The following is a 13,150-nucleotide window of genomic DNA, read 5'->3' as shown; positions in this document are numbered from 1 at the left end:
AGGTTTTTACATTTATCTGTGGGTATCCAGGGCTCATGTATGGAATTACTAACCAGCATAACTGAATAGTCAGATAAGGGACATTTTGCTATGTCTGCTAGATGGCTAAAGTCTGATCCTCAGAGCCTATGGTTTTGGACGGTCAGCAACGCTTGGGCCCACAGGAACTTGAACTCCTGACCGGGTCTGCACAGTCTGCATCAGATTCCCCCTTATTTATTATTTGTTTACGGGACGCTGCCTGTCTTAGGCGGTCATTGCGAATTCCTCAGTCTTACCCGTCATCGAAACTCATTGCAGCATGGCAATGGCTCTGTCTTAGGTTGCCGAGGTTCCACGTGATCCTTGTCCGTCTCTGTCTAACTTACATTTGAGCTCATTCCCCAGAGCTCTGCTCAGAGTTCAGTTATGTTGGGCAGACCACTGTGGGCCAGCTTCACACACACACATCCATTTTTTGGCTCTTACGTAGTTCCTCAAGTGAGCTGTTTCCTAAACTGTATTAAATTATAATGGGCACCTTGGCATCCTGGTGAACATTGCTTTTCTTACAGCCTGACCTCTCCTCCTTCCTTAGCGTCTTCTCAGGCCTTCTTGAGCGAGTCCGCCCCTAATCACAGCCTAAGCAGCCCTTCCTACTCTTGTCCACCATTCATCCCACTGTTGTTAAGTGCCATGGGGTAGGTTCCGACCCATAGCAACTCTGTATAGGGTTTCCAAGGAGCAGCTGGTGAGCATAAACCTTGCAGTTCAAACGAACCTTGCAGTCCGGCACATTAACCTGCAGCTCCACACCAGGACTCTACTCATCCCGGAACCAGAGCTTGTCTTTTACATGTGCTGACTGACGTGATTGCCTTATTCTTGTGAGCTCTGTGTCTTCACCTCTGTGCCCCAAGCCTTGGGCTGTGCGGTGTACACCATGTGCGCTGAGTGAACATTTATAGGATGCACCAATATCCGAGCCTTTACATCATTGCCTGAGCTCAAGGACCTAGTTTAGCCTGCGATGTGCTCCATGCATTCATCTGGGAATAACTGAACAAGAAAACACTGTCTTCTGGAGATACATGCTTTGCTTAGATTTTCACAAAAGTAATTGCCCTGATTTATGGAGTTGTTGTTTTGTTTTGTTTTTTTTATTTAATCCCCATTTCTACATCCTAGTCTGAAAAACTTACGTGCCTTGTGTTTCCTCAGCGACAGTTTTCCAGCTCCATTTCCCTGCGGCCATCGATTCCTTTCAGGACGCAGTGAAGTGCTTGTCGGAGTTTGCCTGCAATGTGGCCTTCCCTGATACCAGCATGGAAGCCATCCGGCTCATCCGCTTCTGTGGGAAATATGTCTCCGAGAGGCCCCGGGTACTATTTTCCTATCCTCACTCATGTGTGCAGTGAGGGGAGAAAGGCTCATATGACAAAAACACATTGATGACAAAGAGCTTTCCAGATGCTCTGAGAATCACATGTGCCTTAGACAAGATGTTTAAGATGCTGCCATTGCAAGGCTTAAACCTTTTCTATTAGTATGTGTGTGTAGGAAATTGTTTATCTTACTCATGAACCCCAAACCAAACCCACTGCCGTCAAATTGATTCCGACTCATAGGGCACTACAGGACAGGGTAGCACTGCACCATAGGGTTTCCAAAGCTGTGTTTTCTACAGAAGCAGACTGCCATATCATTCTAAAGAAAATCATATTTAGCTTCTTTTGGCAAAAGCTAAGGAGCTATACATTTTTGTCTTAAAAAACAAAAACAATACAAACATCCCTTTTAGGAAATGACATGATGCCATGGTGATGCGATGGAGTGATCACATTTAAAATCCCGTTTTTTGTTTTCTCCTGAAAATGTTTAGAATTTTTTGTTTTATCTCACTTTTCTATAGAGTCCTTGTTGTTGTGAAGTGCAGTTGAATCAGTTCTGACTCATAGCAACCCTGTATAGGGTTTCCAAGGAGCGTCTGGTGAGCTTGAACTGCCAACCTTGTGGTTCACACCAACCCTGCGGTCCAGTGCTTTTCCTACAGTGCCGCATCAGGACTCCACGTAAAGAGCCCTACTTGGTTTAAATGATAAGAGTCCCCAAGCACTGAACTTGGATAGAAATAGCACATCAGAATTATAATGTCCTCTTGCATGTTCTTGGCAGAACTGTAAACCTTTAAGATGGTGTGTCTATTCATTAAGATATGAAGATAATGAGAAGTAACAAATGTTGGTTGTGTGTTTACTACATATTGGGTGCCATTCTAAGTTTTCTCTATGTGTTGATTCCATTTAACCCCACACAAGACCCATGAGGTTGGCAATTAGGTTCCCATGTACAGGATTGCCATTAGTGGTGCCGTGAGCTATGTGCTGGGCTGCTGATCCCAAGTTCGGCAGTTCAGACCCAGCAGCCGCTCGCTTTGAAAAGGGTGAGGCTATCTGCTCCCCGTCAAGATTTAGTCTCAGAATCAACTATGGTTTACATAGGAGTCAGAATCAGCTCAGTGACAGTGGGTTTGTTTGTTTTGTTTTTATGATACAAGGAAGGTCATTGAGACACAGAGTGGTCAAGTACTGCCTAATGTTAGATGATGGTGTTGGTGGTTCTGTACCGTGGAGTTGGTCCTGACTCATAGCGACCCTGTGCAGGGTTTCTGAGGCTGGAAATATTTATGGGAGCAGAAAGCCTCATCTTTCTCCCAAAGAACAGCTGGTCTGGTCGTTTGGAACTGCTGACCTTGAGGTTAGCAGCCTACTACACTGCCAGAGCTCTTTAATGTTAGATAACAGAGTTGGAAAGGAAATTCCATTACAATAGACAATATAATTTCAAGAGTGATTAGAGAGCTGTTTGTGTTGTTGGGCTTTTTGAATTGTCAGTTTCAACTCATTGCAACTCCTATATGACAGAGTAGAACTACCCCATAGAGTTTAATCTTTTCAGAATTAAAGGGTAAGTCCCATGAAGATTAAACCCTATGGGGTAGTTCTCCCGGGATATAATTTTGACAGGAACAGATCACCAGATCTTTTCTTCCAAGGCCCCCTGATAAGTTTGACCTGTCAGCCTTCCAGTTAACAACTGAGTGTTTAACCACCAGGGCTCCTTAGTAACAGAGCTTGTTGTTATGAAGTGACATCGAGTTGGTTCTGACTCATAGTGACCCTGTGTAGGATTTCCAAAGAGCAGCTGGTGCGTTTGAACTGCCAATCTTGCAATTTGCAGTACAGTGCTGATCCTACAGCGCCACACCAGTAACAGAGCAACAGTGTCAAAATCCCAGTGAAAAGGCAGAAATTAGGGGTTCACACCCAGACTGTGGAAAGACTGTCAGTTCCTAGCTGCGTGACCCTGTGCGACTTACTTCACCTCTCAGTGCCTCAGTTAACTTAACTGTAAAATGAAACCATTATTTCTTCCTGCATTTGGAATTGTTGTGCAAATGTTAATCCATGTAAAGCACCTTAACAGTTCCTAGCCCCCAGCCAGCACTCCATATTGTAATTGCTGCTGCTGTTGCTATTATTTTAAGTAGTTTTTACTACAGAGACATTCTAGAATGATCTCAACTGTGACTCACATTTGGCTAACACCATTTGACCTTTATTGCTCTTTCTCTATGTGAAGATTTTCCACTTCCAGGAATCTTGTGATCTGCCCCACTCAAACCTGAGAAGGGCTGTGGCTTCTCACAGGGAAACTGCTAGTGTCCCCTTAGGGACTGGTGAAGGAATGCTGTCGCCTTGGGGCTCCCTGCATACCGGAGCTGAAAGACTATTTTCAGGAGTGGAATATGTACAGGGCTTTCATCTTTGTGTATTCCCTGTAAGCTCCTCCCTTCTGCTTGCCGATCCATGTCTTAGAAGTGACTTTCATTGTAGGTGCTACAAGAGTACACGAGCGATGACATGAATGTAGCTCCTGGCGACAGAGTCTGGGTCCGAGGCTGGTTCCCCATCCTGTTTGAGCTATCCTGCATCATTAATAGGTGCAAGTTAGATGTACGGACAAGGTAACCGTATCCCCAGTGTGGCATCCCCGACAGCACTGACATGAGTCTCAGTCACTCGCTCACCTGACCCCATGTCTCCCACTCTGTTGTCTCTCCCCACCCACCCCGTGCCCTCTTCTGCACCTGGCTCTGTTTCCTCCAGAGGACTCACGGTCATGTTTGAGATCATGAAGAGCTATGGGCACACCTTTGAAAAGCATTGGTGGCAGGATCTGTTCAGAATCGTGTTTAGGATTTTCGACAACATGAAACTCCCTGAGCAGCAGTCAGAGGTAAGAGGAGGATGACTAAAACACTGCCCTGGATAAGATGGGGAGAAAACGCTCTGGCCCTGGGCTGCGTGGCCCTCCACTGAGTGCACTCTGAGCTGTGTGTGCTCTCAGAGTAGATACCCTTGCTGGTAACCCTCCACCAGCAGCAACTCACACCAAGAGGCTCTCCCTGTCTGGGGAGGTGGGAGCCAAAATCAACACCATCATCTGTCCACGTGGCCCTTGGCTCTCCTAGTTGTCCATTTCAGCAGGCTCCCTGTTGGCTGGCAAAGTGGAATGTTTCCCATCCCATAAGCATGTTTTAATGGAGTGACACTTGGTGATGTTGACCAATATTTAGGTCATTAATTTTTTTTAACAAAGGACTTGTGATGCACGTAGCTCCTGGGAAGAGGGTGAAGGGGATATTCCGTCTCAAGATTTTCAGGGAGTAACTGTTTAGCCTTTTCTTAGGACACCTAAAGTAAGGTTTTCTTCGTTATAAAGCAGATCGTTATTCATTACAAAAAAATCGGAAATAAAATATGTCCCACGGACAACCATTAACCCCTTCCAGTGTGTTTATTTTTACAAAAATAAGCTCCACCACACATACAGCTGAATACAAGAGTATATTTCACGTATATGACTTTCCACAGCTCTGCTTCAAATGTTTTTAAGAGCTTCAAAATTCTCTTTGTTGTAATTATAACATAGTTTATTAAACTAACCTCCTACTACTGGACTTAGAGGTTGTTTCCAATGTTTATGTCTTCAGATACACTGAAATGAGCTTATTTTTGTAGTTACACATCTACTTGTGCTTTTTTTCTTTAGGATTAGTTGTCTGAATGGCAGGTTTGGGGCTTTTGATAAATCCTGCTAAGTTGACATCTAAATAAAATGTGTGCTCGATTATACTCTTTCTGCAATGCATGAGTATTCCTGTTGCTCCACACCCACTCCAGATTTTCACATTTTAATTTGTTTAATCACTCTTAATTTGATGGTGAAAGTTTCATATTTGGCTTTTTTTTAATAGCTAATGAGCTCTGGCACTTTCCTCATCATTGATCATTTACAGTTCTTCATCTTTCGTTTTTAAAAATTCTGGAATACTTCATATTTACCAAGAATTGGGTTGAATCAAATAGCAGTTTTCAAGTTAAGTTGCCATTTTCTTTTAAATATATCCTGTGTGCACTAAAGATTTAACCTAATACATTTTTCTGTTGGGTTATTCACCTTTTTCCTATTGATTTATGAGCTGTATCTATGAGGGGGATTCACAGTGTTCATGGATAGATTCCATTATCTTTAATTCCATTTTTTCACAAACTATTTGAAGCCTCCTTGTATACACATGTATGTGTATACACACACACACATATAAAGACACACACATACATAAACATAAATTGCACCTGCCCAAGTGTTGTTGTTTTTTTTTTGGGCTTCCCATTCAGTAATCTGTACACACATTGTTCCTTGGCTTTGCTAATAAGCCTCACAATGTGTCAGCATTCTCTTCGTTTCCATTTTGCGTTCCTGCCTTCTTAACTTTACTTTTGGGCAAATGCTGCCCTTTTGGTCTGGTTCTGAAGAGCATGTCCCTCCCCAGTTTTATAGGTCTCTGTCTGTGACATGGCTGAAAGGCAATCTCTGGGTGTGGCTTAACCCTTCCTTTTGCCATGATTTGTGTAGATGTCCTCTGATGTCATGGCATCATATGTAAGATTTTAGTGTACTGTGTGGGTGTTTAGCATAATATATTCATATTTTACAATTCATTAAAACTATGAATACATCATTTTAATGAACTGGAAAATATGAATATATTATACTAAATACCTGTACAGGACACTTAAATGCAAATTAAGGTTAATGTTCTGTCATGTGGATGTGCTTAATCTATACTCCACATTGCTAGACATGAGGTGTATCTGTGTTTTCAGTATATAAATGCCAATGTGGTAAACATCTTCCTTCATAAACCTGCTTATATCTTTAAGATCAGTTCCTGGAAGTATGGGGCAGTGGGTGTGAACATTTTTCGTTGCTTCCCAGAATGGTTTTGCCAGTTGTACGTGAGAGTGTCCATCTCACCTCAAGTCGAGAAAGTTTTCAGCATTATCTCTATTGTTTTTCCAGAAATCTGAGTGGATGACTACCACGTGCAATCATGCACTTTATGCTATTTGTGATGTATTTACCCAGTTTTACGAAGCTTTGAATGAAGTTCTTCTTTCTGATGTATTTGCACAGTTGCAGTGGTGTGTAAAACAAGGTACTCTTTAAGTCTTTAGGCATTGATTTTATCTGGCTTAGGCCTTAGTGAGAGGTTGATACTCTCACTGTATGACATCATAGATGTTCTACAAGGAGGAGTTGTTGTTGTGTGTTGTCAAGTTGATTCTAACTCATAGCAACCCTGTATGGGGTTTCTAAGGCTCTAAATCTTTACGGGAGCAGAAAATTTCATCTTTGTCTGTCAGAGCAACTGGACTCAAGCTGCTGACCTTGTGTAACCTACTATACCAGCAGGGTTCCTATGCCAAGGAGTACAATGTATAATTAAATTGGTAAAAATGTATGGGGGTTTTTTGTTGTTTTGGAACATAAAAACAATCACTCCCAATGTTCTCTCAGAATCAAGATCAACAGCTTCATCATTGGACTTTGTAAATTTATGTAGTTATGTGTTTAGTGTGTATTGGGAAATAGTTTTGGCCAGAATTTTTCAGTAAGTGACTTAGTTTTTAAAAGACCGTAAATGATGGATCAGTTGATGCTGATAATGGCAGATCTAGTGTTTAAGTGATGAGCTGGTAGTGTTTAAATGACTTAGTGTTGATCTAATACTTTCCGTCTTCTCTTACCCTTTTTCATATGTGGAGTCATTTAATTAAAGTAGCATAATGTTGATCCTTCTTCCCTAGATATAAAACTATGACAAATCATTTTACTTCTTTGTCACCTATTAAACTGTAAACATTTTAATACTCTTTGTAGCATTGCTTCTTTCATTAGAAACCTACAAACCCACCTGCTGCATAGTTGAAGGATCAGGATTTGGTTGGAATCAAAATAGCAGTTGGAGTTTGATGATAAATGTTTTATGTTGCAGATAATGAGCAGTTGGCTCGATCAGGTACAAATTGCTTAGAAAATTTAGTCATATCCAATGGAGAGAAATTCAGCCATGGTGTCTGGGACGAAACATGCAACTGTATGTTGGATATTTTCAAAACAACCATCCCACAGATGTGAGTGTTACCGCGACTATTACAACGTAATTTTGTGTCTAGTGAGTGTCTTAAAGCTCCTGGTTACCTTTCGCATTGATCATCTCCTTCTCTTGCATTCCCTTAAGTTTGCTGACATGGAGACCCGTAGGCATGGAGGAAGATTCGTCAGAAAAACATTTGGTACGATTTGTTTTGTTGTTGTCTTTTCTTTGATCCCATATCTTAGTAAAAGATTCATCAGCCCAAAGAATTTGTGCTTTTCTGATGGCAAGTGAATAAAAAAGGTTATAATATCTCAAAACAATATTTACTAAAAAAAAAAAAATACAGAGAAGTATTAAGAAAATTAGTCACTTCAACCAATACAAACCAGAGTCTACCTTCTGAGTTTTTTGTGTGTGTGACTGCACACATAACACCACACTTATTTGAAATAAGGGATCATTTGGTACAATATCACAGTGCCATATTGCTGAACCTTGTGAGCATTTTTCCATGTTCATAAATAATCTCTTGAGAACAGACTTTTCAGTGGTTGTATACATCATTAGAGATTATATAACCACTTCTCTCTGGTTGGAGTAAAAGGTTCATTGTAGTGTTTCAGTATTATGAATAACACTTTGATGCGAGTTGCCTAATTTATTGTTCCTCCAGACAAATACAGAGTTTACTAACTCCGTCAATGGAATGATAGTTCTTTTTCATATGAGGCCACATAAAGAAATTGTGCTTCAAGTTTCATTGGAAAACACTGTGGCTAGCAGAGGAGTTGGGATAATTGCTTTAATTCCAAAATAACTGTGAGGCCATTAGATTTTAAGAGGCCTTTGAGATATTGATACAGCACACATTAGTTAAACATTTTGTGCTTTTTAACTGTCAGCTTTCAAAAAAAAAGGTACCTACCACATGGATTTGTTTTTTAACCTGATCTCATGAATATTTTCTTATACTCACTGTTAAATCAGGGTTTGAAGAACAATGCCCTTCCAATTGAAGTAAGAAAACTGTGAAATTTTAATGAAGGGAGAGAGCATTGAAGTTCTTCATCTCTCCTCTGCAGCCTTTGAGAAGTACACGCAGTAAAAATCTTCCTTTGAGCACAGCATGGAAATCCAGTTGGCCCGACCATGCTTGAAACTGGCCCATCTCGTCCCAGTTCTGCTACTGGGTGAAGAGAAGTGAACACTGTCTTCCTCTCTCATTTGCTTTTAGGATGTGGACCTGGACCGCCAGTCTTTAAGCAGCATGGAGAAGAACACCTCTGAGAGAGGCCAGAGCCAGCTGTCTAATCCAACCGATGACAGCTGGAAGGGTAGACCATATGCAAGTAAGACTACTTTCGTTGGAATATTTTCATTTGTTTATTTAAAAACATCAATTTATTTAAAAACAGGTCAGTGTGGCACTGTAGGATCTGTACTGGACTGCTAACAGCAAGCATAGTGGTTCAAACCCACCAGCCACTCCTTGGAAACCCTGTACGGGGTCGCTGTGAGTCAGAAGTGACTTGACGGCACTTAACAACATTTAAAAGAGGTCACACATTTACATGATTCAGGTAGCTGAAGGGGACACATAACAAACCTTTCTCCCCACTCCTGGGCCTCAGTTTGCCAGTCCCCTTAATCTGTGGCAGACAGTGCTCCCAGCTCAGGTTCCCTTCCAGAGACATTTCAACCATGTACAGGTAGCTTTCTGTATGGATTTTCTTCCCCTCCTTTTTATGCAAATGATGGAATGTGAGAGCTGCGTTCCAGGCACTGTACTGTGTGTGTCGCACACATAGCCTCACAGATGTAATCTTGACAGTGGCCCTTTGAGGGAGGTACTGTTTTACATCTGAATAACCTGATACCAGTGTGTAATTTGTGTTAAGATTTAACCACGACTTGGGCTGACTAAGGAATTAGAATTTTATGTGTTTCTCTGCTCTTTTTAAGATTGTGTGCCCCATTGTTTGTGTTCATGGTGGTACCCCCATCTCCTCACTACACCAGGCTAACATGTTAACATTGATGTTAAAATCTGAAGCAGCACGTTAGACAAAAGCCAAGTGTTAGCACCATTGCTAAAAAATACTCACCTGTGAAATCTGTGACACAGACCCAGCATGCTGTGTCTCAGCAATTCCAGCACAGCCCCACCCCTCTCGGTCATCGACTCCCGGCAGAGTGCTCGGCTTGCGTGTCAAGACTAAGTTCAGACTTCTATACAAATAGACCCAGTCTCAGTGCAGCCAGATGTCGACACCCAAATGGTGCCTGGAACTTGAGACCTCTCTCACTTCTTTCATTCCCTCTGGAAACAATGGGTCTGTTTCTCCTCATCTTCCACCTCTGCCTCCCTTTTGGGCTGGCTCAGCAAGTGGAGTGGCAGGCAGGATCTCGTGTGCCATCTGTATTCTCGCTCTTTCTTTTTAGAAGGCATCATTGAATTGGCATAAGTGATATGTGCACCTCATGGAATGCCAGTGTGTTTTGTTTTGTTTTAAACTAATTCAGCTTGGAGAATTTTTATATGTAGATATAATTTCTTAGAGGAGCACGATGGCTCTGTCGGATAAGTATTAGACAGCGGTCCACAGGCTGCTCCATGGAAGAAAGATGAGGCTTTCTGCTTCCACAATGATTTGCAACCTTGGAAACCGTATACAGGTTACTGTGAGTTAGAACCGAGCCTTGGAAACCCCATACAGGTTTGCTGTGAGTTAGAACCGAGCCTTGGAAACCGTATACAGGTTTGCTGTGAGTTAGAACCGAGCCTTGGAAGCTCCATACAGGTTTGCTGTGAGTTAGAACCAAGCCTTGGAAACCGTATACAGGTTTGCTGTGAGTTAGAACCGACTCAGCGGCACTTACCTGCAACAGTAGTTTCACAACCACTTTCAAAAGCTTGACGATCACCTGACTTCCTTGCTTCCTGTCACTAAAAACTTTATTGAATGTTTGATAAATTCTGATTATATCACAAGACGTTGCAAAGGGAATCTATACTTTCCTATCATCAAATCAGCCATCACTTCTAAAGTATCTGAAATACCACTCCCCCGCCTGTGAGCCCAGGGGTGAAGAACTCAAAAATCCAAGAAACACTGTCAGAGCCCATCACTCAGCAGAGTCCACGCCAATCGTGAGCAGGGAGAATTCAGTGGAAAGCTGTTAACTAGTTGGAAAAAGGGGTAAGAGAGGACTGGTGACAGATCTACCAAACCAAAAATCAAACTCACTGCCACTGAATCGATTCCGACTCTCAGTGACCCAGTATCAGGTGTCCGAGACTAAATCTTTACAGGAGGTGGCAGCCTCCTTTCTACCACCAGGCAGCTAGTGGAGTTGAACCACCGACTTTGCAGTTAGCAATCCAGTGCTTCTCCTACAGTGTGCAGAAAGTACCTACTACTTGTAGGGCAGAGCTCCGGGAACTAAGAACTTAGAAGAGCCACACTTGGCTCCCGGGCTGAGCTTCAGATGATGGAGAAGAGGCTGGTGGCCACAGGAACACACAGCCACTTGTTGTTGGGACACAGGAGCTGCTCGGCAGGGGACGCTCATGGGTGGCCCAACATGACTCATTCCCTCACCTTCTTTAGGTGTTGGATCAAATACATATTTTCACAGAGATCTTTCCTGGCCAGCTTGTTTGAACCTGTACCCTCATGTCTTCTCCTGTCTCCCTCCCTACCTTAATGTCATCACCACGAGACAGGCTTTATCTCACACAGACATACCTCGGAGATATTGCAGGTTTGGTTTCCCACCACTGCAATACAGTAAGTCATACACTTTTTTTTTTTTTTTTTGGTTTCCTGGTATAAATTGCAAAGTTGGCAGTTCAAACCCACTAGCCATCCGCTCCTCAGGATCCCTATGCAGGGCCTTTATGAGTTTGAACTGAGTGGACAACACTTAACAACAACAGTGCATTTAAGTTATGTGTATACTATGTTGTAGGGGCTCTGTGAGTGAGAATTGACTCAACAGCACTTAACAACAAGTACTATAGTCTGTTGAATGTACATTAGCATTACAAAACAGTTTGCAGTATTGTGAGAATTAGCAGACACCACATGAACACATGCTGCTGGGGAAATGGAGCCAATAGACTTGCTTCACCCGGGGTTGCCACAGACCTTCATTTATTTATTTTAAATGACAATATTTGTGAAACTCAATAAAGCAAGGTATGTTTGTTGTTATGTGCCATCGAATCGGTTCCAACTCACAGCAACCCTGCATAGGGTTTCCAAGAGCAGCTGGTGGATTTGAACTGCTGGCCTTGCAATTGCCTATTTAGTGCTTATCCTACAGCACCACAACACACTAGGGCTCAAACAAATATCTGTACTTAAATATCCTGTTTACTATTTGTCTACTCCACGAGAGCGGCATTTCTGTCCCTTTTTTTCATTGGGAGTCCTGGTGTGGCACTGTAGGATAAGCACTAGAATGCTTACCAAAAGTTGTGATTCAAACCTGCCAGCTGCTCCTTATAAGCCCTATACAGGGTTGCTGTAAGTTGGAACTAACTTGACAGCATTTCACAACAACATCATTCTATCAAGAATTGTGCTCCGCACATAATGGGAGCTCAGCGAGTATTCATTCACTCTTGGCCGAATCCTTTTTAGGCTTAATCTTTGTCATCTACTCTAGATCAGAAGCTGTTTGCCAGTCTGCTCATCAAGTGTGTGGTGCAGTTGGAACTGATACAGGCCATTGACAACATCGTCTTCTACCCTGCAACGAGCAAAAAGGAGGATGCCGAGCACATGGTTGCTGCCCAGGTAACAACAGCCAACCTTGAGAAAGGATACCTTCGTCTGCAGGGAGGTGACATGGAGACAGGCATGCTGGAGTCAGCTTTGTGTTGGACAAGATGAAAATGTTTATACCACAGAAAAAATGACATGCCATAAATCGCAACTTCCCCTCACCCCAGAGCTGCTTACAGACATACATACCACTGTTTAGGATCCACCTCGATGCTTTGAAATGAGTATTACTAGACAGAGGGACTATTACCCGTAATTAGTTTCTAACCATAAATGGAAGGAAACTGTGAATAAGGAGCCTTGGTAGCATAGTGTAGCACAAGGTCAGCAGTTCAAATCTTCCAGTCACTTCTCAGGAGAAACATGAGACTTTCTACTCCCTTAAAGATTTGCAGCCTCGGAAACACTATACAGGGTTGTTATGATTCAGAACCAGCTCCACGGCACACAACCATCACCACCACCATGTGATTAAAGATCCCAGGTTCTGTTATTTAAAACGTTCATTTTTTGTTGTTGTTTATTTTGAACGAATATTTGCAACCTTATATGTTGTTGTTAGGTACCGCTGAGTACCAACCCATAGCAACCTTATGCACAGCAGAACGAAACACTGCCCGAACTTGGGCCAACCTCACTACTGTTACCATGCTTGAGTCCATCGATTCTGCCACTTGGCTAGTCCATCTCATGTGGGGGTCTCCCCCTTTTTCTCTGACCCTCCACCTTACCAAACATGATATCCTTCTAGAGTTGACTGCTCCCTCCTGACAATATGTCCTAAGTATGAGAGATGAAGTTTGGCCATCTTGGCCTCCAAGAAGCACTCTGGCTGCACTTTTTCCAAAACAGATCTATTGGTTCTTTT

At 42.5% G+C, this 13,150-nt stretch overlaps 1 protein-coding gene across 1 annotated transcript in view; it reads left to right on the top strand.

The window, feature by feature from the left end:
- The window catches only part of ARFGEF2 (ADP-ribosylation factor guanine nucleotide-exchange factor 2 (brefeldin A-inhibited)), a 110,219-nt gene that overhangs the window by 85,242 nt on the left and 11,827 nt on the right, over positions 1-13,150 (top strand). The window contains exons 28-35 of the mRNA XM_006839201.1: positions 1,201-1,361; positions 3,876-4,006; positions 4,149-4,278; positions 6,409-6,544; positions 7,385-7,523; positions 7,631-7,685; positions 8,724-8,838; positions 12,164-12,294. Coding sequence (XP_006839264.1) covers positions 1,201-1,361; positions 3,876-4,006; positions 4,149-4,278; positions 6,409-6,544; positions 7,385-7,523; positions 7,631-7,685; positions 8,724-8,838; positions 12,164-12,294 — 998 coding nt within the window. The remainder of the gene's footprint in view (positions 1-1,200; positions 1,362-3,875; positions 4,007-4,148; positions 4,279-6,408; positions 6,545-7,384; positions 7,524-7,630; positions 7,686-8,723; positions 8,839-12,163; positions 12,295-13,150) is intronic.

The sequence above is a fragment of the Chrysochloris asiatica genome, unplaced genomic scaffold, assembly GCF_000296735.1.
Source record: "Chrysochloris asiatica unplaced genomic scaffold, ChrAsi1.0 scaffold00023, whole genome shotgun sequence".
Lineage (NCBI taxonomy): Eukaryota > Metazoa > Chordata > Mammalia > Afrosoricida > Chrysochloridae > Chrysochloris > Chrysochloris asiatica.
Note: the sequence above shows the minus strand (reverse complement) of the source record. Positions and strands in the feature narration are given on the sequence as shown.